The sequence below is a fragment of the Trichogramma pretiosum genome, unplaced genomic scaffold, assembly GCF_000599845.2.
Source record: "Trichogramma pretiosum strain Unisexual culture from Peru unplaced genomic scaffold, Tpre_2.0 scaffold72, whole genome shotgun sequence".
NCBI lineage: Eukaryota > Metazoa > Arthropoda > Insecta > Hymenoptera > Trichogrammatidae > Trichogramma > Trichogramma pretiosum.
Window position 1 is genome coordinate 495,976 of NW_019640833.1, and position 24,224 is coordinate 520,199.

At 43.7% G+C, this 24,224-nt stretch overlaps 1 protein-coding gene across 9 annotated transcripts in view; it reads left to right on the forward strand.

Moving 5' to 3' along the window:
* The window catches only part of LOC106656171 (sodium/potassium-transporting ATPase subunit alpha), an 86,606-nt gene that overhangs the window by 40,387 nt on the left and 21,995 nt on the right, over positions 1 to 24,224 (forward strand). For 4 of the 9 annotated variants that reach the window (XM_023463450.1, XM_014376869.2, XM_014376868.2 and 1 more), the window contains exon 2: positions 22,549 to 22,629. The exons of the other annotated variants lie outside the window; for them this stretch is intronic. In XM_023463450.1, coding sequence (XP_023319218.1) covers positions 22,549 to 22,629 — 81 coding nt within the window. The remainder of the gene's footprint in view (positions 1 to 22,548; positions 22,630 to 24,224) is intronic. 9 annotated transcript variants of the gene reach the window in all.

Consider the following 24,224-nt stretch of genomic DNA (forward strand, 5'->3'; position numbering starts at 1 on the left):
ACTGGAAAAAATATAACATTGCAAAAGGGAGAGAGATAGAAAGCTCGCGCGAAGGGGAGCCAAATAAGAAAGCATATCACTCGAGCTCTTTAAAGAGACAAAACGCTCGTCAATGTGTCCGCAATGTGTGGATTTGTGTGTGTGTGTAGGTGATGTACACGTATGTATACATTACGAGCTTTGACCAAGTCTCTTGTTGACCCACATGCGAGTCGCTCGCGCGCGCTGCCGCTCTTCCAAACGTGTCTCGCGTATGTGTGTGTGTGTGTGTGTGTGTGTGTGTGTGTGTGTGAGTGTCTCTCTTTTTTCTCTCTCGGCGTTGAAAACAAAAAATCGCCCACGAAGCAGTAGCAGCAGCAGCAGTCGAGGCGTCTCTTTGCCAGATACTTATACTCGCGCTGCATGCAGCCAGAGAGAGGAGAGACAGATACTCGACGAGCTGCATTATAATCTATATACATGGCAGGGCTCGTATATATATATATACGATAGAGCTCTAAGGGTAGAGCTGCAGAGAGTAGAGCGAAAGAGTAAACTGCGAGGCAGCAGCAGCAGCGGCATATCCAACTCGAGTTGGGATGGTGCTTACACTGTATATAGGTGGCGCTGACGACGGCTGGTGCGACCGCCGCCACTGTGCTTCTCTCTCTCTCTCTCTCTCTCTCGCGTGCACTGCTGCTGCCTTTCCAGTATATCCGCCAACCCCCGCCTATCCTAACGCTTATCGATCGTAACCTATTTATAATTCATCTGGCATTTCGATTTGTCCGATAACGCGGTCGCGCCTATTTTATTATTATTATATCCGTGCATCTCTGCGCGACTAGCCTGTGCATCTTTTTTACCCATCTCGTTTTCCCTTCTCTTTTTATAACGAGTCTGCTAATCTGTGCATTTTCCACTCGCTCCCCTTGATTTATTCAAAAATTAATCAAAATCTGTACGTACACCTTGTTTTTTCTTCGTATCGTCGAAATTATTGACATTTACCTCTACTCGTGTCGATTTTTTTTACGTCAATTAACGTGTATTCCCTATATACACTGCAAGCTCGATATCTATCGACGAGATCTTAAATTCGAACGAAAATACGATAAAATCTATGCTTTCTATAGAAAGTGCTTTGTACTAAAAGTAGACTAACTGTATTGCCACGCCAGGTCGATGACATCCATCGTCTTTACTGGCCTCGCCTTGGCTTCAGGGGGGAGGGTGAAAATTTCGATTCACCGGAATTTCTTTTATTCCTGACTCACCAAGTGCTCAATCATGGACTGTTTCTTCTCCAGTCCGATGGAATATCATTGCGTATATATTTGTCTACACGCACCCCGTCGGCAGTGTATTCAGCGACTCGAGTTCGAGCGATTATCTTTCTCCGGAGTAAGCTACTTTTTCAATTTTGTCGCGCGCTCGCGCCTATCGACGCTATATAATTAAAACGTCTGTCCGTCTCTCTATTGATTTTTCTTTTATTATATAATTGATCGTTGCTTATGTGGGCGGACGGAAAAGGACGGAAGAAATCGATTTGCCGTCGATTCGCTGGGAAAATTTATAAAAACTCTCTACTGCTGTTGCTACTCGTCGGTATCGTTGACGCGGTTATTACTTGGCTAACAACTTTATGCCACGGAGTTGTTCAATAACGAGCCTGTAAAAAGGGAAAATTCAATTAGCGCCTCGTAACGAATTGCCACGGAAGAGACTTTAATCGCAGTCCACTTGGTTAATTACACGATACTCCGATTCTCGCTGCTCTTCCTCACATAGCACACATGGCACACGGGGGATATAAGTGTCAACTTTTGCCCGCTAGTCGTCAGCGCGGTTGCAACGACTCGTCGCTGTGGTCCGATCCGTATACATAATATTTTCTCTTCGAGACGGGCGTCGAGCTTTTCCCTCTGCACTGACGTAACGCAACGTTTCAATAAGTTGAGCAACGGACAAGTGCTTCTGGAGAAAAGCTCGTGCGCACCGGTGGCGCGCCGAAACACGAACGAGCGAGCCAACGAGAAATCCCATCCCTCGTTCTCTCTCTCTATTTTAATTGTTGCGTCTAAAGACATCCGTTTTAGCTTAATTCTCAGGCAGCAGCAAGCACAAACTATATAGCAACGGAGCAGCAGTAGCAGCAGCAGCACCGCTGGGTCTTCAGTTTGCAGCAACTCTAGCGCATCCAGCCGCGTATATATACACACGCTTACTCTTGTGTATATCTATAGCAGCGCTGCGGAGGGGGTTGAAAAGAGGTTCATTGGCCTCGCGGCGACGTACTGGCGCGACACGACCAGCAATAGCAGCAGCAGTGCCACCGACTATATACTCGCTCTAGCGCGGGTTTTTCTATTTTCCGTCTATATCCCAGTTTGTGCGGGTGTGTGTATATCCATGTTCTTCGTACACTGCCTTTATGTACAGCACACCAGCCAGCCAGCCAAGGTTTGATGGAGAAATTTATGTACGTGTGTACGTCCCGCATTGTTTTCCAGTTTTACGTAATACCTTCCACAACCCGAGGCAACGCGCAGACGACGACGAGTTATATACTGCATATATGCTAATCGTCGCTTTTTATCGGCGACTCGATGCGCCAAATTCAGGCCATTATCGAGATTACGGAGTTATTGTCGAACTCGGGCTCGTCAGCCGCTCGCGTCATTTAATCAAAGCGACGTTTTTCGTTATTTTCTGCAAAAAATAAAATGCCAGTGAAATAAGAGATTCGTTACGTAAGCGCGTGTACGCACGGCGCATGGAGACATATACATACAGAGAGAGAGAGAGAGAGAGAGTCAGATATAGAAGAGGTTGAAAAGTTCAGCGGGCAAAGTCGAGTCACGCCACACCTAGTTAATACCTTGGCCGTGCTGCTCGCGCGCGTAATACTCGGCGGGGGCTTCTGCTTGCGGGGGCTGAAGCGCGCGCCTGCACGCATGAGAACACACACACACACATAGCAACAAAGTCGAGGAGGGGGGCAGGAAGAGGGATACATATCGCGTGCTCTCTGAGCCACTGCTATTATATGTGTACACCTTGCCTACTGCCCACCTCGCGCATACGTATATCTATGGTCAGTTTGATTCGCCTCTGTGTGTGTGTTTTTTTTTCTTTCTATCTCTCCGTTCGACCGCTACAACAACGTCAACGACGACGACGCAGGTGGGGGGAAAAAAACCCGCGCTCCGAGTTGTTGTTTAGAGGGGTCGCTATACGTGGATAATAATATATAAGCCTCTGCAAACAGCACGTGCGGAACGCACTAGCCGAGCCTCGATCGTTTCTCTGTGCTGTTGCTTATTTTTTCCCGCGTGCATACGTTGTGCTTTGATCGAGAGACGGCATTAACGTCGAATTATGCTCGTTTCTGCGATCGCTCCGAAGAAACAAACTGGTCGGAGACATAATTTTCATCAGTTTTCGTGCTTCATTCGAGACTCAACTTTTTTAATAAAATGAGAAAGAGGGGAAATGAGAAAAAAACACTATAGCTCATAAGCTTTGTAATCATTTCACTGGGGACAGCAAAAAAAAATCCAGCAAGAAAAACATGAAATCAACATTTCGCCGGACTTTTGAGAAAATGAAAAGTTTTCTTATTGTTAATAAAGCTCGCGAGCGCAAGTCGAACGCTGGAAAAAGAAGAAAAAGAGGCGCCGAGAGCATAGGTAATAAAGCTCGCATAAAACGAGGAAGAAACTGAGCGTCGTTAATTATATTATAATCTCATTACAAGGGAGAAATTTGCGCCAACGCACAACAGTAATTACCAGCTGCGTATATAAGGCCCGAGTTTTTTTTATGAATACTTCAAGCAAACGTTAACATTTTTGCGCTCGCTGCGGACACTTGGCCTGGCGGCTGCTGCAGCCTCGGTTGCCATTTTATTGCGCGAGCGCGCAGCAAAGTATAACGCGAACCAGTGCAAACCGGTGATACCAACCTTTTGTGTAGCCCTTAAAGCTGGTTTCTTCAATAGAATTCCTCGAGAATATAATGAAGAGAAATACAGAAGTCGTTTCTTGTCCGCAGCGAGCTTAATTCGCTGTGGGCGCATCAATTCAGGATGCGGAAGTTGCGCATGTAATGTCGCGTGTGGCTCGCGTATATTATACATATTTCATATATATAATATAAGAGACGATGATTGACTATTATGGGTGCTTGATGACTCGCGTTTGTTCGACTTCCTGAGCCAGCTCCATTAATTTTCATCGAAATTAAACGTCTCGAGCCCAGTTGCAACTCTAGATGGAAGTTTTTTTCATCGATAAATCAAAAGGTTCATCGCCGAGTTCTTTTTCGATTCTTTCGAGTCGCTCGATTTTTTTTCTCTCGAGATAGAGGTGAAACGCCTTGATCACGTTCAAACTACTCGAAGGCTCGAAATCGGAAAGATATTAGCTGAATTCTTTGCCTTGATGCAAAACTTTTCCGACGACGAGTCAGAGATGCGTTGCCGATTCGATGCTCCATCCTCCGGCGCTGCAAGCAAGGCCGGTTAGATCCTTGCACACACGTATAACAACACACGAGAGTCTTTTTGCAAGCTCGCACACACAAACACATACATACCGCTGGAAGAGAGAGAGACTGACGTCAAACTGTGCATGTATATAAATGTAGCAGCGTCGCTCGACCTATTTATCGTCTCGTAGAGATAAGACAGCCGCAATCATTGACACCGTATACATATACCGAGCTCGCTTTTGTGCGCCGTCTCGCTCGCTAGCTCCGCATGTGTGTATACGTGTGATTCTTCACTACTACCCCCGAAAGCCACCGTTATTATTGCGCCTCGCCTTTGAGCGACCAGTAATTCGATTATAAAAAACGTGTGAACGATCCAGCAAGACGACGTACATACTAATTGCGCCACTGCCTACTGCAGCTACTGCTCTACTACCGACGCTGCTAATGTGTATAATGTTTAAAGCGAAAGAGTGACACATTCATGCGCACGATATACACCCGCGCGTATAGACGATCGATGCGTCAAAAGGGATTTATGCTCTGCCGCGAAGCAATAAGTCAAAACTCCTCGTTTGTTATCAATTCGAGCGTTCGACCGTTGGAATAATAACCCTTCCCTTCGCATACAATCGGAAATAAAATAATCAATCGCGCGCTTACGGCAAAGTCGTACACGTCGGCGTCGCAAAGAAATGACTTACGTATCAAGCTGCATTAGTTTGAAAATTGTCGTCGCGATAAGAATCTCTTCGAGCATCGATTGTCGTTCTTCGATTTGACCTCGATTACGAGCATCTGTCTCACGAGATAATTCAATCGCGCGAATACGCTGTAACGCCGAAGCTGATTGCAGGATCCTGGCGTGAATTCAATTTTTGTAATAGCGATCGATGACGCGATTGTCAAATTTTTCACAATGAAATCTGCTGGCGGCTATTTGTGCCGCTTGCCTCGAGAAACATAGCGCAGTTCGTAATCAATGGGAAAATCTATCTAGCATTCAAATACGCGACAATCGAGCAACCCCCTGAATCCATAGTCAAACGAGATACATTGTGTGCACGATATGCTCAAGAAGGAGAGGAGGGGGCAGAAAGAGAGATAGTGTGCAAAAAATCGTCGAGTTTTATTCTACGCTTCATCGCATGACATTTTCCATTTCCCGAGCGATTTGTCGGGGAGCTGGCGTGGATCGGCCAGGCTGATGCACGAAATTTATTCTCGAATAGATGGCCTCGCTGCTGCTGCTCCTGCTGCTTCTGTGCACCGCATGATCATCGAACGGCGGCCATGTCACGCAGCAGTTTGCCCAGGATTTATTCTCTTTCTCAATAATCCCTCTTGGGTATTTTCATGTATTTGCATGTATACCCCCCTTCTCCCTGCAACGCATCGATCGGCGATTTTCATTGTCAAAAGTTCGCATCTAATTGTACGTACTCAAAAAACGACTTGTAACGAAGCACTCGATGCTCGATTAATTACAGCCAGATTTCGATCTGTGTTTATGTTCGGCAAAATTTATACGCGAATTGACGTTGATATAATTGATTGCTCAAGTGCGCGAGTATATACGTTTTAGCGTGCGTAATCGAATGAAAGAGATAGTCAGACGCAGCGAGAGAGGGAAAGAGCACCACCCATTTACATTCTCGGTCGCCGAAGGGTCGGTAAAAAGCATCGGAGCTTACGAAATAGTTTAACGCGCTATAACGACCCCACTCGGCACATGATTCATTATGGTTGGCGATTTTTATTATCTTCCCTTTGCCTCGTAATCTGTTATGTGTCTTGTATTGTTGTTGTCGTATTGTATACACGAAGGTGTAACACGTTTACGGAGAGTTGCGTCGATGGTTTTTCGTGTCGTTTTTAAAAATGGATCCGTCAAGCTCCTGACATATTTTTTCAAAACTATTATTCGGTTGAAAACCAACGCCTATTTATTATTTTCAAGTGTTCAGATTTCAAGATTCCGCTAAGAAAAATCGTACACATTCCGTCGTGCCCTCCACACGCGAAAGTTATATATATACGAGCTTCGTGCAAAACCTCGCGCTCGGTCAAGTTTCGATAATATCGCCGAATCAGCAAAAACTTGCTTGCCTGATAGCTCCGACTGGTTTTCAGGCGTCGAACGAAAATTAATCTTTTTCTTTTTAAAGCGTGAATTGGTGCGTTTAGCACTCCAGCAGAATTCATAATTCAGTCGACAAATATATTGAATTTTAACAGAAATTAGCTATATTTATCGTTACAAGTGAAGATTAGTCGTGTTTGAGTACACGACGAAAAATGATTGCAAAATAAATTGACAAAAGATTACGCAACGAATCGAAAATATAAACCAAGACTCGTGCATGCACATACTTCGAGACATCTTTAAAAATTTATTACGAAAATAAATCATATGCTCAACTCCTTGTCTCTTCATTTCGAATGAGAAGAGCCCATGCAATGTCTCGACGATACAAACATGGAAATATAAAGAGGACTTATATTCCACTCGAGACAGGGTGAAATATGCAATATCTTCGCTCTAGAGAGGGTGAAAATTTCGGCTGGCGCCTTTTTCATGTTTCGCACCACTTGGTGTATCTCAATTTTTATAAGAATCGTCGCTCTGAATATTACATACAAAGGGGGAATACCCGAGGCACTCGCACGAGTATCTATATAAATGTGTACTGTAAACACACACTCAAGACGTAAATAAACTCGATGTCTAAGCAGAGTTTTCAGGGCCACCAGCGTGTTACGCCGCGCCAGTCTATTCGCTGAAAATAGATTAAAAAGAAATTTTGAACTTCCGAAGCAAGCCACTGCTTTTCCCACATTTTTTTGTCATTCAATATTTTATCTGTTCCCCCTTTCTAGCTCGCTAATTCGAAAAAGCGTGCCAATCTTAAAAATGAATTAAATTCGTCGACTCGTACGCGCTCAGAAAAATAAATCGCTCCAAGCGTACACGCGGCGCTTTATACGCGAGGCAGCCATCGTGCGAGGCTTTACCTATATGCCAGTACACCGAAATCGGTAATCGAAATCCAATTTAGCGTCCATCTCTTTTGTTTCGCAGCAGAGCCGAAAGATTGAACCATCTCGTTCTTTGGAAAATCTATGAGGCGGGCGAAAAAGCTTGGCTGGCATTCGAATAATGTGTCGACGCGGCCGCACCGCTCGATACACATAATATTGCCCGCGGGCTATACGTAGCGCTCCAAGAGCCGCAATCACCACGCCGATGCTGGCGCGCGTCTGCGTCATTATTGCGCAACGAACTTCCTTTGTCACGATCCCAGTGGCGTTGCTTTTTTTATTTCTCCTGCTTTCGCAGCTTCGGATGCGCAGTGGAGAAGACGGCAAGAGTCGAGCCGTCGAGTCCTTTCGTAATTTTTCACATTAAAATTGATTATGTTTAACGCGCAAAAAGCGAATTTGAATTTTTCTATACTTCGATGCTTTTTGCAAAAGTCTCTGCGATGCTCTTACGCATAAACGGAGAAACTTAATACTTCTGAGAGGTCGACGGTACACTTAATAATACGACGCTTTTTCGACGCTCCATGCTCTTCCATTGGCAAAAAAAAGTTTACATCCCGTGTGCTTCGAATTTCCCAATGAGAGAAAAAAAAGCGGAGGAGTGAAAGAGAGCGAGAAAAGGACGCTGCATGCTGAAATGCAAAAGCGCTATATATACGCAGGCGCTTGATTCCGTTCTTTGGCTGCAACAAAAGCCCTCGCTCTATCCGTTTTTCCCTGGCTTTTCTCTCTTTTTCTATACATATATGCGCGCTTTTTCTTTTCGAGCTCTCTCGATCATTTTTGTACCTTGTAAAATAAAGTTCAAAAATATTCAAGTCTCAAAACATAATACTATATATTAAATGCAACACGTAACAAAAATTGTGTGAAAATCAAATTTGCTAGTTATGAGATGTGTGTTTCAAATATCATTAGCTCGTGGTTTTCGAAACGTCGAATATTATTTCGACATCGTACCGTTAGCTCGTGGTAAAAAGACCAGAACGAGTTTTTTTTCATCCATTTTAATTATGCATACACAAGAATACGCTCATACGTGTATGAACACCAAGTTTCAGAGTCTATTGCTCTCTTTTTTTCTCGACCTGCTTTTTCAAATAATGAACAAACGGATCACGATTTGGACGATTGGACTATTCCGGACGAAGTGAGATTACTTATACATCGTTCGATTAGCTCTAATGGTAAATAGATTTCTTCATTTAAATTGTTTAGCCGTATGCCGTGAATCTTACTAATGGTGAAAACGGACAAAAAACAAAGAAAATATTTTTTGTATTTTCTGTCAAGATTCCATTCCAATACGAACATGAAAATCTTTCAAACGTTCGATATGATATAAATGTATACCTCGGGTCAAAGACGTGCCAATTATAAGCAAAAAAATTCCGAAAAGACCGATTAAACATGCGCTATAGTGTAAATCAAATTATGAATCAATTCAAAAGGATATTTTCATACAAAATAATCACTGAACGTGATAAAGCACACGAACGTAATAGAGGATATTTGCGTAGAGAAATAAATTCTCGATCGCGTTTCTCGTTCTTCACCAACATTGATTTTTCTCCATGGAGTGGATGTGGATTCGAATGAATGTCGAAAAAATTCCTCTTGACGTTCGCACGATATGATACATCTTCGGGGTGTTACACGTATACGTATGAGGTGCCCATGTGCGCGTCCGATTGAGCAATTACAGCTGCCGTTATTACATCAAATTGCCATTTCTCGATTAAACTTTGGCGGTTTTTGCCTCTTCTTTCATCGCCCAAGTGTGTGTGTGTGTGTGTGTGTGTGTGTGTGCATGCGTAGTGGGGCACATATCATCACGCCCGATTGATTTTCGTTTCACGTCTCGCAATGATACGTGTGCAAAACGCGATCGATATGGAATAATATCGCCATTTTTTTCTCGTTTACATTCGTGGTTTCCCTCCTAATTTTCTCCCTGCCTCCGTCGTACAGAATCGAATTCCACGAGTTGAAATCCATTTCTGTTTCCAATTTGCTCTATATCGAGAACTTTGAGAGGCTTGTTTACTTTTTTTTTAAACTCCTCGTTCTACCTTCATTACGGGGAAAGTTTCGACTTTTTATAGATCTCTTTTTCGCAAAGGGTCGTGGCATCGTATCGTGCAAACGCACATCAATCTGCTTCAGGACTTTTACGTTCTACGGTCCCAAATGAAGCGTACTCCTAGATATATATATGCGAGTGTGTGGGTGGGTGGCTATAGGTGAATTTTTTACGATCGAGCGTGATGTCGTCTAGCGCAGGACAGTCTCGCGCACTCGTGTGCCTTCTTAGTACTTTACGATCGTGCTCCGTTGTCGTCGTCGTCACCATCGTCTCCGCTACCCACTAGTTTTAGCTTTTCAGACTAGGCAAAAAGGAAAAGTTTATTTTTTTGTAACTCGGCCACTGGGAGCTCGACAGTTTTATCGTCGTACCGAGATGCGCCCAGAAAAGTATACATAGATAGATATATACGCGAGAGCTCGCCCATCCCTCCAACCGTGTGTCACTCGACTCGACGCGCGATAATTTATTGCTTTCAGCGATACACAAAGGTGTTTCACTTTGAGTGTACTTGGGCGCCGTGACTGGAAATTTTGATTGCGCCCAACTATCTGCAAAAAAATATCGACCCGTGCGAGCGCATCGCGATAGATTTTCGTCGTATTTCATGCCGTTTCGAAGTCCAACTATCGCATCGCGCTGCTCCATGCGAACGCGACGACGGGAATTATGCATGAATTTATCGGAAATCCATTTTGCATTATAATTTATGAAAAAAATGTCGTATTAGTGCAAAAAAAATGTCTACCACTTTAGTTATGACGTACGGAGAAAGCAAAAAAAAAAATCTTTCTCCGTCACGATGTCGATGGAAAATTAGCGATATATATCGTCTTCCGCAGTCGCGCGAGAGCCTGGTTTAATAAACAAACGAGGATGGCAGACGCGCAGACGTATACACACAAGCGCTTTCATACATAAAGTAGCTCAAAGGAATTATAAACGTTAATCTCAGGGCTCGATGATTCTAATTGTGAATCGGAGAGAGGTGCCCGCGAGCGAGAGCTTTACACGCTGCAACAATACCGGTGATTATAACAAAAAATATATTATATATTGGGTGTATGTACGGCGTAATAAATACCCTCTGCGCACGATCATAAATTTCCCATCGAATCGAAACTTCAGCCTCGAAGGTTAGTCCGAAATAAAGGAATTACCCGTTCCTCTCGCAAATAAATTTATCGTAGTTCACGATCATCCATTATACCCTCGAGCAAACGTGTCGAGAAAATTATTATTACCATCATTTTGCTACCCGAGTCTCTCTCTCTCTCTCTCACTCTCTCAAGTGTCTATCGTTTACCTTACTCGACGCGTGCGTTTGTAACGAAACAACGAGCCCTATTTTTTCCTGCGCCACGGCCTGGAAAGGTGTTTGCTCGAGCTATATACTTTACTCGGTTAGACTCAATTGCGCAAAGCTCGATATGGAGCTCTAGATCATTAGTTTTACACGCGGCGCTCTCGACTGCACGCCAGGGCATGAAAAAAAATCGGTTAAATTTTTAATCATCCCTTTTTTTCTCGTTCCACGCTTTGATTTCAATTAATTCCGCCATTCGATGATGCGATGACTCGTTTATCGCGCCAAAATACGCTGCATCGGCGTGTAATAACGTAAATATAAATACACACGCGGAATCGCGTCGAGTGTCATTACACCGCTCCAGCGAGTGTGCTCGTTGAGAGTGTTTTTGCGCTCGAATTTTAACTGCGCACGAGAGCGTATATACGTAGTTTACACACATCCATCGCGCAAGCTCGCGAATGTGTGTGTATCGTCGTCGTATGCACACATACTCTCTGCGTCACGCTTGGCTGCTCTTCGTCATCAGCGATGGATTTCTTACCGTATGTGTAAACGCGAGAGCGAGAGAGAGAGAGAGAGAGAGAGAGAGAGCACTGCACACGATGGGTACCGATCGATTATTATTTGCATCGGGAGGGTCAGTGCTAACAGCCGCGGCCGGATTTAATCGTCACTAATAGCGCAGCTAGCCTGGCGACGACCATCGTCATTCGAGGGCCAAACGAGATATCTCTCGACCCATAATGATCGAAACGCTCAATGGAAATATAATCACAGAAAAAGCATACGAATCGGGAAACGAAGAAAAAAAGGAATCAGCGATGCATTTGGTGCATTTAGCTCGATTGAAAACTATGAAAGTCCCGTTTGGATGGCAAATAAAAATAATGAAGGAAAGCTGAGAGACAGCGTGTGCATAAATACATCGGGACGACGATTTAATTGAATTGCTGTACGCGACTCTCTGCAAGTCCTTACTCGGATTTGCTAATAACGCAACTGAATAAAAATAAATAGAGTGGCTGAAAGTGTTTCCCTCCTATAGTTACTGCGCCGATGTTTATCATTTTGTTACCAACTTTTGTAGTTGATATTCGCTTGAGTATGACTCGATCCTGATAAATATGGAAATTTCAAGCTCCGTACTAAAGTGTACTGCTATATTCGTAAACCAGTGCATTGCACTCTGCAAGTTGGCACGCGCATCATTAATCATTCGCTATGCTTCGAAGTGATCGATGTCACTCATTATAAGCCGAATTTATATAAGCTCAAGTGTGTTTATCTGCTCTCTTTTTCGTGCTTTTGATGGCTTCAAGCGTGAGATACGCACACGAGCTAAGTAGCCGAATTTTCCCTCGATCATTGGCAGCTATATGCCAGGCAGCTATAATAATCAACACAATACGAAACAGCGAATTTTATTATTGGCATTGTCAAAGAGCTCGCAAGACGCCCGCGTAATAATCCCTCGACTGGCTTTTCCTCGGTTCAGACGCGCGAAAATTAACAGTTAAAGGCGCGAACGAGGAAAGGAGGATCAAACGATCTTAGTGGGAGAATTGCTTTGCTACTGGCAAGCGTAGTAGAGAAAGATGCAGAAGGGAGAGAGAGACTGAAAAGGGATTCATCAGTCGAGTAATATCCTCGCTGCGCGCATAAGCGTGAAGGTGAAGAGGAAATGGAGCGAGCGACTTTGCCTCGGCGCCGTCAACGGGACATTTCGCCGGTGACGAGTTTACATTTATATCTATGTATACACGCGCACATTCCTACCGCTACACTACGCGTATACATAGAAACATGATCGCTCCTTTTCCTCTGCGCGTATATTCGTGTACACAATGTTATATCTTGTCTCGAGATAAACTCGCGTACACTCGTACACGGCACGTAGATGCAGCTACTACTAGTCCTTGTCGTTCTAAAAAGTAGAGCAAAAAATTATGCAAATGTATGTGTCTGCGCCCGAATGACCGCAGCTTTTCACCGGGGCGCAGTGCCGAGAAAATCGTGGAAATTGCCGCCTCTTTGACTTTCCTCCAGGGCTCGTATTTTTTCTTTTCTGTTTTCCTAGCCACGGCAACGATCAGCAGCTCGACAGTAGCGAAGTAGAGAACATTTTTTTTTCTTTTTCGAGCTAAGGTACGTTCATTGCAATGACAAATCGCGTTCGCCATTTCCTCGGCAGAGCTAAAGCGTTCCTTGGGGCTGGGGAGCAAGAGCTTTGGGAGGGGAATAAATTAGCGAGAAACTTAGCCGCAGTTGGATCCAACGTGTTATTTATTCTGCCGAACCTCGAGCCGCCGCGCCGTGCACGAGAGCCACGGGATGTGTCACGTAATGAAATGAGAAAGGTATAAACGCAGATGCGCGAATACATACAGTTGCGTATGGAAGTGCTAAAATCGTTAAGGGCAAAGAGGCGGGCTATTACACTATAGACTACTTTTATGTACTACTCAAAGCCTTATATACTCATAACTCCCACACGAACGAAACAAGACTCGGCGTCTATAAACATATACACGGACACGGCTTGGCTCGTGTCTTGGAGCGAACGAGAGGGAAAATAAAGAAGCGAGTCGTATAGAGAATGCGTGAGATAGACGTTATAACATTCCTCTATATCTACATTTACACTTCTCTCTTCTCTCTCCCCATCTAGAGTCTGACTTGCAACGAGCAGGTATTGATCGAGCGGAGAGCGCGCAATGGTTTTGTTGCCTGCTAGTGCCGCCGGTATATGGGTGCGCGTGCGCTTCGTACTATCTCAGTAGCAGCAGCAGCGCCGTACACTGCACCACCACCCCTACTGTACGAGGCGAGCTTTTGCTCTTTCTCTCTCTCTCTCTCTCTCTCTCTCTCTCTCTCTCTCTGTCTAGCCGCGCGCTGAGCTTTTTTGCTCTCAATACTCGTTTGGCGTGTATAGGGGTTACGAGCTTACTCCGTGTTACTCTCGCGTAGAGTGAAATTAATGACGTGTATGTACCCGCACACGCACCTATAGCTCTATACCTACACAGCTATATATACACGGATGTCGATAGCTTTTCGACAAATTTTCACGAGAACGCATGTGCATTCGTCATTTTCTTGTGGCTGCAGCTTGAGCGGCGAGTAATATCGCTGGTCCGTGCACTACACTGTGCATAAGGAGCCGCCGCGTGCGCTGCTGGCAACGATGAAGACAAAGCACGCTCGGTATTGTTTTGCATTATGCACGTCGTTACAGCTCGTCATTATAACTCGCGCGCGACGAGACGGTTCATCGACCGTCTGTAAAAATAGTCTATATACCTTGGCTTGGTGCGGAATGACACATAGTCGTTCGCGTTCGCATCCGCGCATCGCGTCCATTGAGCGATACACGCGACATTTCAATTGGACTTATCATTCGTTCTTGCACGACCAAGACTGATTTATTTCTTGACTTATTTATTTAGTTGCGCTGAGGGCGAGTGAACGCATCCGACGATCAAAGGTGAAAATAGCGAGAGGCTCGCTGTTCGATGTCAGTCATAATACGTTTGTGGCATTTCGCTGCCGACGACAAAAATGACGACGATGACTGAGGCTTCCTCCTCTGGCGTATTTTGATTCCGTTTCGATCCATGCGAGCGTATACACTGGCATAAACAAAAACACAACCAGCTGTGTCGGCAAAAATACACGGCGCACGCGACGAGCTTGTCTATACTATGTATCGAAAACGTGAACGCAGTCGACTAAAAATTACAGGAGCGTAAATTCAATATCGATACATTGGCGCATTTCGGATCGTTTTCAATAAAGTATGAGCTCGATCCTCTGCGTGCTGCGAATAAAATGTCAAGCTCTCTTTTCGTTTTTGCTGCTTGACTGCGACGACCAGTTTGTGCCAGCTCGCGCGCGGCGCGCAGTTCAACGTAACATCGGAAAGTTTATTATTTCGTTAAATATGCATTCGAACACATCGGTAATGGGTACTCGTGTGTCCAAGTACATGCACCTACATTACGTTTCCGCGAAACTTTATTTATTTATACGGTATTAATCTCTCTTTTCTTTCTCTGCTTGTACCTATAGCCTACCTTATTTTTTCTATGCTAATCGACGATGAAAAGACGAAAAAAATAAAGACCTCACGGAAAATGTTCTCATCGATGTAGTTTTTTCGCTCAAAAATGAAAGAAGGTTTTTCGTTCCATTTTTCTATATTTTTCTTGAATATATGGCACCGTATGGAAAGATTTGCGTTCAATACTTTGACGTACACACCTAATCGATAGTTTTACTACTTTGTACGGGGCCATAAATTTGTGCAGTAATTAATTGGTGTGCGAAATAAATGTCGATCTGTTTGAGCTCTTACCGGAACATAAAGCCCGCTGGAGATTTACCATTTATACGAGGTAATTTGAAGCTCGACCTCGAAAAAATATTTGCAAATATATTCCCGTATATAAAAACAACGACGATGCTGCTTGTCGACGTCTTCGCTGCTGCACTGGCCGTAGACCAGTCCACGAACTAGCCGAGATGTTTCCAAGTTTCGACGGTAATCAAATTTTCAAGGCTTCCAATGTAGGGCGTAACCGAGAATCTGCCTATAAACTCTTTTACAGCGGCGACCTTAAAAATTCTTTACTAAACATTCATATTTCGTTATCGTATGTCTAAATTGTTTTCCGTTTTTGATATTTCATATCCGCCAGCAATTTTTATGCAGATCACTACATAAAAGTGCCTTTCTACACATTTTTGTATTATGATTCAGTGGTACACACAAATTTCTTTTTATCTTCAAGTAAAAATGTTTTGAACCGAGAACTTGTTCACATTTCTCAAAACTCGATGAATCTACTACTTCTTCGCAAATTTACCTGAATTAAGTAAAGTTGCTTTGTGAAATATAAATAAGATAACATGAAAAATCAGTGAAGTAACAATATGATTGTTTCATGATAGCTCAATATTACATTGACGTTTTTGAATAACTCTGCGAGTTGATAAGTACAAACTGTCTTGGAAATTTTTTTTATTGTTGACGCATATAAGCAGTGTTCGTGAAATTTTGACATGCGCAGATTCAAAGCACGCTCGTGTTGATCGAATGTCCCCTTGTTGCAACTGCTGCTGTTTTTACTGGAATATAGTGCGTCTCTAAAGCCTGCCAATGTTCTCAAAGTCACGTATTCTTGACCGAGCGTTTGATAGTCAAGACTTTGTACTGACCTTACGAGCTTAATCAAATCCAATGTTTCTCTTGAACTTTGCGAAGCTTAGGAAAATTAGTATTTGAGACAACAAGCGAATGAATCCGCGTGGCTTTTGTTTGAAGAAAAAGTTTCATTTTTGCATTCATTAAACTTTTCCCCGTCGAATCATCTTGCGACTTGACAAGTATTCCGCTTTCGAAGAAGAAAAAGAAGAAGCCAAGTTGCGCGTGCCGAGCTCCCGAAAAACTTTCGATTGGTCATTTTTCCTGATTGCCACGGGCTCTTTACAACGCAGAGCAACTATTTATTTTTCGTCCTTCTTGCCTTTCTTTGATGTTCGTCATTCTCAGTGATGATCTTTCTCGGCGTCGTGTTACCTTAACTCAATCTACATTAATTACCTTAATCTTTCTATTTTATTTTCTTTGTCGCGTTTTTCATGCATAAATCAGGCAAATTGCGATGCAATCCTGTCGTTATGTATAGCTTTGGTATAGTTGTCGAAAAGACGCGTGCAGCAGTCTATGAGGTCGGTGCGGCCGTTATCGCGTCTCAAATTTCTCCGGATGTATATCTACGCCGAGCAGTGGCGAAACCGCACACACCCACGCACGTACACATAGGTAGACTCGCTTCTATAGGAGCACAACTTGGTGGGTTGGCTTTTGCGGCCTAATTCCTTGAAACGTGTGCGCATCCGACGCTCGCACGTCGCGCGCTGCTACATGTCCGTTTCAGTCCAAGGGATAAGCCGATATAATAGCTCTAAGCCCTTTTCGTTCGGCGCGCTCCCTCTTCAAAGCTCATCGGGAGCTGCGCACCCCCCTTCTCGGCTGGCTGTTTATAGCTTATCATATATAAGGTGTGTATAAATTTACGCGCAAGGGCGATCAGCGATTCAAAAGCCTTACGTGATGACAGTTCGCGACGCGTCTTACGATTATTATCTTGATCTTGCCCTGCTCGATACTGCTTCAGTTGCAACTCCTTTTTTGTCATATCATTTACTCTGTCTGCTATTGTTGCTAGCCGAGTCCAGGCTTAAAGAGCTAGAGTTATCCAAAGTGGAATTCATTAAAATTTAAGATGGTTCGAGCGTTTACTTGCGAAAGGATACGTAAGTATAAACGCGGGTGGGGCTTTATTGAATTTCTCCGCTCGTACAGGTGCGAAAGAGCAAAACAAACGTTATTATAATTCGCCTGCGATACGTATTCATTTTATTCCGGCACACGAGAGCTTGCGTATAGATGTAAGAATCAAAAATAATGAAAAGATTTCAGTTGGTATCCTTTTGAGCGTCTCATTACTCGGGCGAAATGGTTCTCGTAGCTGCAGGCAAGCGGACAGAAAGAAGTACGGTACGAGTAGAAAAAGAGAGAGAATGAGAGAGAGAGAGAGAGAGAGAGCGACGCGTTCGGCAAAGGAAGGGAGTAAAAAAGTGCCGAGTCTGCAGGTCAGACGATGCAGCAGTAGCAGCAGCAGCAGCAGCAGCAGCAGCGTACTCCCAGAGACTCACTCGCTCGCCATTATCAAGTTCTTTTTCACGTAATGCAGAGTGCGAGCGAGCTTTTCTTCTTTTTTTCGACCCTTTTCCGCTCGCGCACTCGAATCCAAACATGTAGCTCGCAAGAGCGTCGTATATTATTCATGATCTCTCCGCACTATGCTTTCGGCATTATTTATTGTTTCGAATACTCGGTATAAAGTGTATGAAAAATAGTGTTTAGCGCTGAGTTGCAACGCGTGTTTGCCTGAGATATCGCAGCCTTCTTCCCCCCTCTTCGTCGTATGACAGTTGGCGCGATCTTTAATCGAAGCCAATTATAATCCCCACGCAGATCGCGGTTGCGTGCACACGTGAAACCACCTGCCGAGTAAATCAGCGGCTCGAGTCATTATACTCTAAAAGGCCATATTTTACTCGCGATTCGGAGCTTTGTATCAAAAGCTCGGACCGTGTGTTTAGTCGTATCTTATAATTGCCCATTGTCTATTCGAGGCAAAGTTGGCTGCCAGTGGACGGCTTTCTCTCCCTCTCTTTCTAAGCTGTAAATGTATTTACGGAATCGATGCAAAAAAGGCGAAAAGAAAATCTCACGAGCTTCATCCAATCGAGCTTACAGAAACTTCTTATAAATACATCGGCATCGGGAAATTGTTGCCCGTGGCAGAAAAAACAAAGTCAAAATTATAGATGGCTGTTTTTTCGCGTACGCTCACACACACCCACGTGCACACACGTGCATACGAGCATGTAGAATGAATTGCTGCTGAGCATGCGATTCGAGCCCAGCGCGTCTGTTGCCTGGTATCAGTAGTGAAGTCCGTACTAGTGGTAGTATATAAAGTCAGATCGATCGACGACGCCGTACGTATACATACGTAGAGACAAGGAAATATATCCAACAACACGCGTAGCTTCACTGCGCTAGCGTGTACTATGCGACTGTCTTTATAAGACGGATCGATGCGAGATGTGAATGTTTTTCGTCGTACCTGTGTATCTGTGTGTGTGTGTGAGCCATGTGCGTGCGTGTGCACACAATGCAAGCACAAACGGTTGTACGTATAGGCGATGTTTGTACTTTTGGAACGATTCGATGCCGTAATTGCTGCGGAAAAAGAGACCAAGTCTGCGGCGAGCTATCATAACAAATGGATGGGTCAATATTATCATAAAACGAGAATCGGGGCATTTCTACCATTTCATCTTGCCCATAAGACCAATATTTGAGCTTTATCCTTCGAAGTTTTTCGAGAAAATAAAATTTGCCAGGTAACGTGAACTTTGGAAAACAAAGGCAATGATGTTTGATCGATATCGGCAATTAGTTTCCACTATGTAGCGTTGCAAGTTCTCGTCGATGATTCGGAGCTCTAGGAGAGAATAGAAAGTTGATACGAAATGATAATCGATATAGATCGAGGATATAGCGAAGGCTAATACCACACGTAACGTCGCAACGTCACAGCGACGGCACACGCTGCACGCCGGCCTACGACATTCTCAAAAAGCCCAGCCAATCATCTCGTGTATTCTCCACTCATGCCGAGCGCATAACGATGTGAAATTTTATTGTGCGCTCGCTATAGCGGCCCAGCAACGGAACCACCGCCGCCACCCACCAAGCGAGGGGTGGGGCAAGAATCGACTTTGCTGCTGCTCGTCTGCACGAGGCTTTGTAATCTTGATAACTAGCTTTTATAGCTACAAAATGCAGTTTACAGAAAAGGGCCGTTTGCGCGCTGTACCGCGCACCATCTATTTCTCCCGCGCATTATACGAGCCAGACTCTGAGCTCGACGTATAGTCGCGTTCTCGTAAAAAAACCCTAGGCATCTAATAAATCACAATGTTATAACGTCGAAGACTTCTTTGTAGCGCGTATGAAAATTTTGTTTATTATTACAAGCTTTCAAACTTCAACGTTACCGGTTTTATGCATCCGACGCTTGTTCTCGAGGTGTAAATTTTTTCGCTTCGAATAATACTATGTTCCCATTTTGTTTACCAGTGGTTCGCGTATATGCAAAAGACTTTGAAAAAACCGTGCATCATAAGGTCGTCGCGTAACAACATAAATCAAAACATAAAATTTACTCTACGTTGTTTCAAATTTTTTCCACGCAAGAAGAGTACAAGTTATAAAACTGCGGAATACCTAATGCATCGTTAGTTCGGCCTGAGCGAAACAACGCTGGATTCGAGCTTTTTTTCATTCCGAAAATAGTGAACCGAAGCACGCGATTAGGCGTTCGTCAAAGCTCTATAACCTTTACGGCGTTTGTTTTATTTTTCTTTGGACTCGCGGAATCCGCATCCGCTAGAGAAAGAGATTATCACAGACCCAGAGAGCAGCACGGCGCATTGCTCCACGGAAATGCTATATTTATAAATATTCAAGAAGATTTTTCTGTCTCTCTCCCCTCCTACCCGAGTCGAGCTAAATAATACCGACTAGTCGTGTGCTAGATTTGTCAACGAAGCACGTCAGAGCCGGTTACGCTGCACAATATAAACCAGAATCGACCAGAAGCAATTACTTCTTCGGACAAATTAATCTTTCGTTCGTTTTTTTTCGGCGAGAGCAGGGAAAAAAGAGGGAAATTTATCAGCGAAAGTCGAGAAACGATGCAAAACAATCATCGACGCGCTCGTTCGCGACCAAGTTTGCCGAGCGCAAAAAACTTTGCTCGTGTGTGCACTACATAGCCCATATATTAATGCCAGGATGACGCTGCTTTCTCAGCAATTGTGGCCTTCTGTTTGTGCTCGCACCTCCCGTATATACGTACGTATATACCTATGTATACACGTGTATAGAGCCGCTTTCAGGGTTGTAAGAACGAGGGGGTTGCGTAACAGCGTCGTCTTATGCATTCGTATACACTGGCACACCGCAGCACAGCGGCAACCTGGTGCAACTCTATACACACTCGTGCTGCTCGTACTTTGACCTTTTTTCCTACCTAGGGCTGCATACGTACACGGAATTTCTTAGCGTTCTTTTTTTCTTCGTATACCGTATAAAAGCGCCCGGCTACTTGTGCGAGCGGCAAAAGGATGGAAGGGCTGCAGGTTATGACGACGTGTGCCACATTTCTTCTCGCTTCCAAGCGGTATTATTTTTTGTCGCTCGAAACTTGGCTCGGTAAAAAAAATTTTTTCACTCTTCGACTATGAATTTTGGAATTTTTTCCGATCGCGTTACGCTTCGAACTTCATCGTTGTATTATTCGCAAAAGTAAAATACATCGCGCTTGCAGATAGAGCTGTGGCGCAAATATATAAGCGTAAATTTCGAACCCGCGTCTGACCAATGATTGTCTGATCTACTTATACGCGCATCTATTGTGTTGCCGGCGAGCGAGTCTTATCGTCGATACACACGAACACATCTCGTACGTATAGCTTATATGCATAGACGTATGAATTTGCCGTAGCTAACAAAACTTGTTTATGGGCTTTTGAACTTGTTATCTGCCAACTCGTCTCGTCCCCATTGTCAGCATCGAAGCTCGATTTTCGAAGAAAAGTTGCGCATTCTCTCTCTCTCTCTATCGCTCTCTTTGACACATGAAAAAGAGCATCTGTATCCACGAGTAGAACTTGCGCGTGTGCTACGGTCGACAAAAGTACAGCCGCGCGCGCATCTTTTCATGTATAACGTCGGTGGCGGCAGCGTCGGGTCGCGTCTACGAGATATGCAATCGTAAAAAAGTCGAGACCTTCGTCTCATCGACGTCGTCGTCGTCGTCGTCGTGCGCGATATTATGACGCTTGTAAGAGGCCATTACGTACCTAGAGGAGGCATCTTGCTCAGAGTCGCTATCAATCGCTTCATGCTCCGCGTGACCCGTTCAAATCGAGGCCTGAGCGGAAGCGCACTCGATTACCTAACTCGTAGGCAGCTCTCTCGGCAGCTGCCGCCGTGCTAGCCGTCTCTATATCCATGTACGACGTGCGAATGCAGACAGATGAGCAGTTGCATTAATAATCGTTTGAGCTCAATGTCGCGCTCGATTCTATTCCATCTGCAAATATCTAGATACGCGCGATGGAAGATTCGCTAGCTTTTCATTATCCGAGCTTTCGAGTCTACGAGCTTTTTTCATCCATCAATCGTCGTAGGTGCATCGCATTGAAATTTCACAACGATTAATCGATTCGTTCAACTTGCGTTTACACAAATTTGCTGTAAAATTGATTTTACGAGGGATTTTTCTATAACAGATCGAGTATGTGTGCTCGTGTGAGCCACTCATACAAAAACTTTTTTCACACTAAATAATTTATTCTATAAAGTTTTTCCACAAACCAAATGCGAGAAATCAAGTTAAAATACTAGAGTCTATTGAAAGTAACTTATTTATCCCAAGTAACCAGCATGTGTTTTACCCTATTACTTGTAAGTAACTTTTATACATCACCCGTAGCATTAGCTGAATTATTACTTGCACTTGAAGCGTGTAGCATAAGTTGAATCGCCAAGTTCTTGCGAAATCGATTTTTTGCTCCTGCGCCAGTGAGCTTCAAAGCTAACTTACTGTTTTGACGAGCTCGAGACACGTGAAAAGCAGCGGTTCTTGCTCGAACCGCTCGTCAATCGTAAAATTACTTCTAATCGATAGTTATAAGCAACTACTTCAATCAATCTTGCAGGACTATCGACGCTCACTTACACACAAATGCACACACGCCCACTCGAAAAAACTCAGACATCATAGTACACACTACATCACCCATATTCATGGATGAAACAATTTTTTATGAATCATTTAATTTACAATTTTATTATACATGATAAATATTATTTTGATATTATTTTGTTGAAACGATTCTCATCGAGTCATTATGTCATGGTCTGCGTTCATAATTGTTCGTTGTGCACGCCGTCCCACGACGTTTTCTTTTTTTACAACAGCATGGCCGTTCGGACTCGTACAGGGTGGCCACATTGCCAGGCATCCGCGATGACAACAAAACAGCCGATGGGATGTACAAGGTATAAATGCAGCAGCAGCAGCGGCGGCGGCGACGGCAGAAAGCTCGACTTGCAAAGCACGAGCTTCGCTCGCTCGCTCGCTAGCTAGCTCTCTACGTGTGTTGGTGTGGCTTGGTTCGTTGGTCTAAGGAAGGGCTTCTCAAGCTCGTTCGCGTGTGTTGTTCTCTCTCTTTCTCTCTCTCTCTCTTGTGTACTACCTCTCTGTATGACTTGGACGCTTTCCTACCTACATGTATACAATGATGCATAATCCTCTCGCTCTACTTATTCGTCTTTCTTTCTCTCTTTCTCTCTGTGCCATCTTTTCTTTGGCTGCATATAGAGACATTGTACGTAGAGAGACTCTCTCTCTCTCTCTCTTTCTCTTTCTATACGTGCCTATTTTTCTCTCTTTTTCTCTTGTACTCACTCACTTTTTTCAAGAACTTGTGTGTTGGTGTATACTGGGATATGCATATACATGCGCACACACTCATACTTCAACGGTAAATAAACGCGCGCGGTCTTTGACTTTTCCCTCTCTCTCTCTCTCTCTCTGGCTCTTTTTCTCTCCGCGTGTGCAATGGTTTTTCTACGTTTTTTCTCTTTGCTCATTCCTCGTCTATTCTCTTTTCGCTAGATTTTATTTGCCAACTTCGCTCTTGGTTATGACTATTCTAATTTGGCCTATGGTGTTGGAATTTCTGCAACCACAACTAATGCGCATGAACTATATTCCTTCTTCATACACTTGAAAGCTCGACTATTTTTTGCTCAACAAGTTAATTCAAACACGTACAAGAGCGTCGACATTCATTTTTTTTCTATTACTTCAAATGCGTAAACGTTCAAATGAACTTGCTATTAGTTTGTAAACTATTACACGTCCGTTTTCGACGCTAATCGTGAAGAGCTATAGTTTACTTTGACGAGAGTGAATCTTGCAAAGTCAATAACGCAAGCACAAAAAACGGATGTTCAAATTATCCGCTTTACCGCGCATTTTACGTTCTTTCCTACTGTTCGATTACACTCTTTTTTGTGCGTTACTGGCACCATCGAATCTAAACTTTATCGAAAATCTCGGAATCTCATTTACTAATAATTCAACATGACTTTTCTGGCGCAGTATTTTACAGGCTTGACGACTATGTGTAATCTCTACTTGGCAAACATAACCGGAGAGCTGCTGATCTCATTAATTTTCATACTCATACTTACAATCACGTATCTTTTTTGTTTTGTTTTTTTGCGCACAAATATTATACATGCATTACTAATCATTAAAATAAGAAAACTCACAATATGGTGTCATGGAACCATGTAACAAATAAAAATTATACTATACAATTAAATCATTACAAACATATAACGCATTAATATTGGTAATAGGTCATTGCTAATCGGTAATTGGAAAAGTGTCGGCTGTCGTAGTGGCTCGATCGTAATGCCAACAACGAGAGGAACGCTATAGTGTTTATAAAAATATCATTGTAACGAATAGATGGTCGTTGCGTACTGCAAACAAATCGCGCACAACGATTATGTTAATATAGCTTCACGATCGAGATCTGATCGATGCACCACGCGTCAGCGTCGGTGAGATAATAACGCAA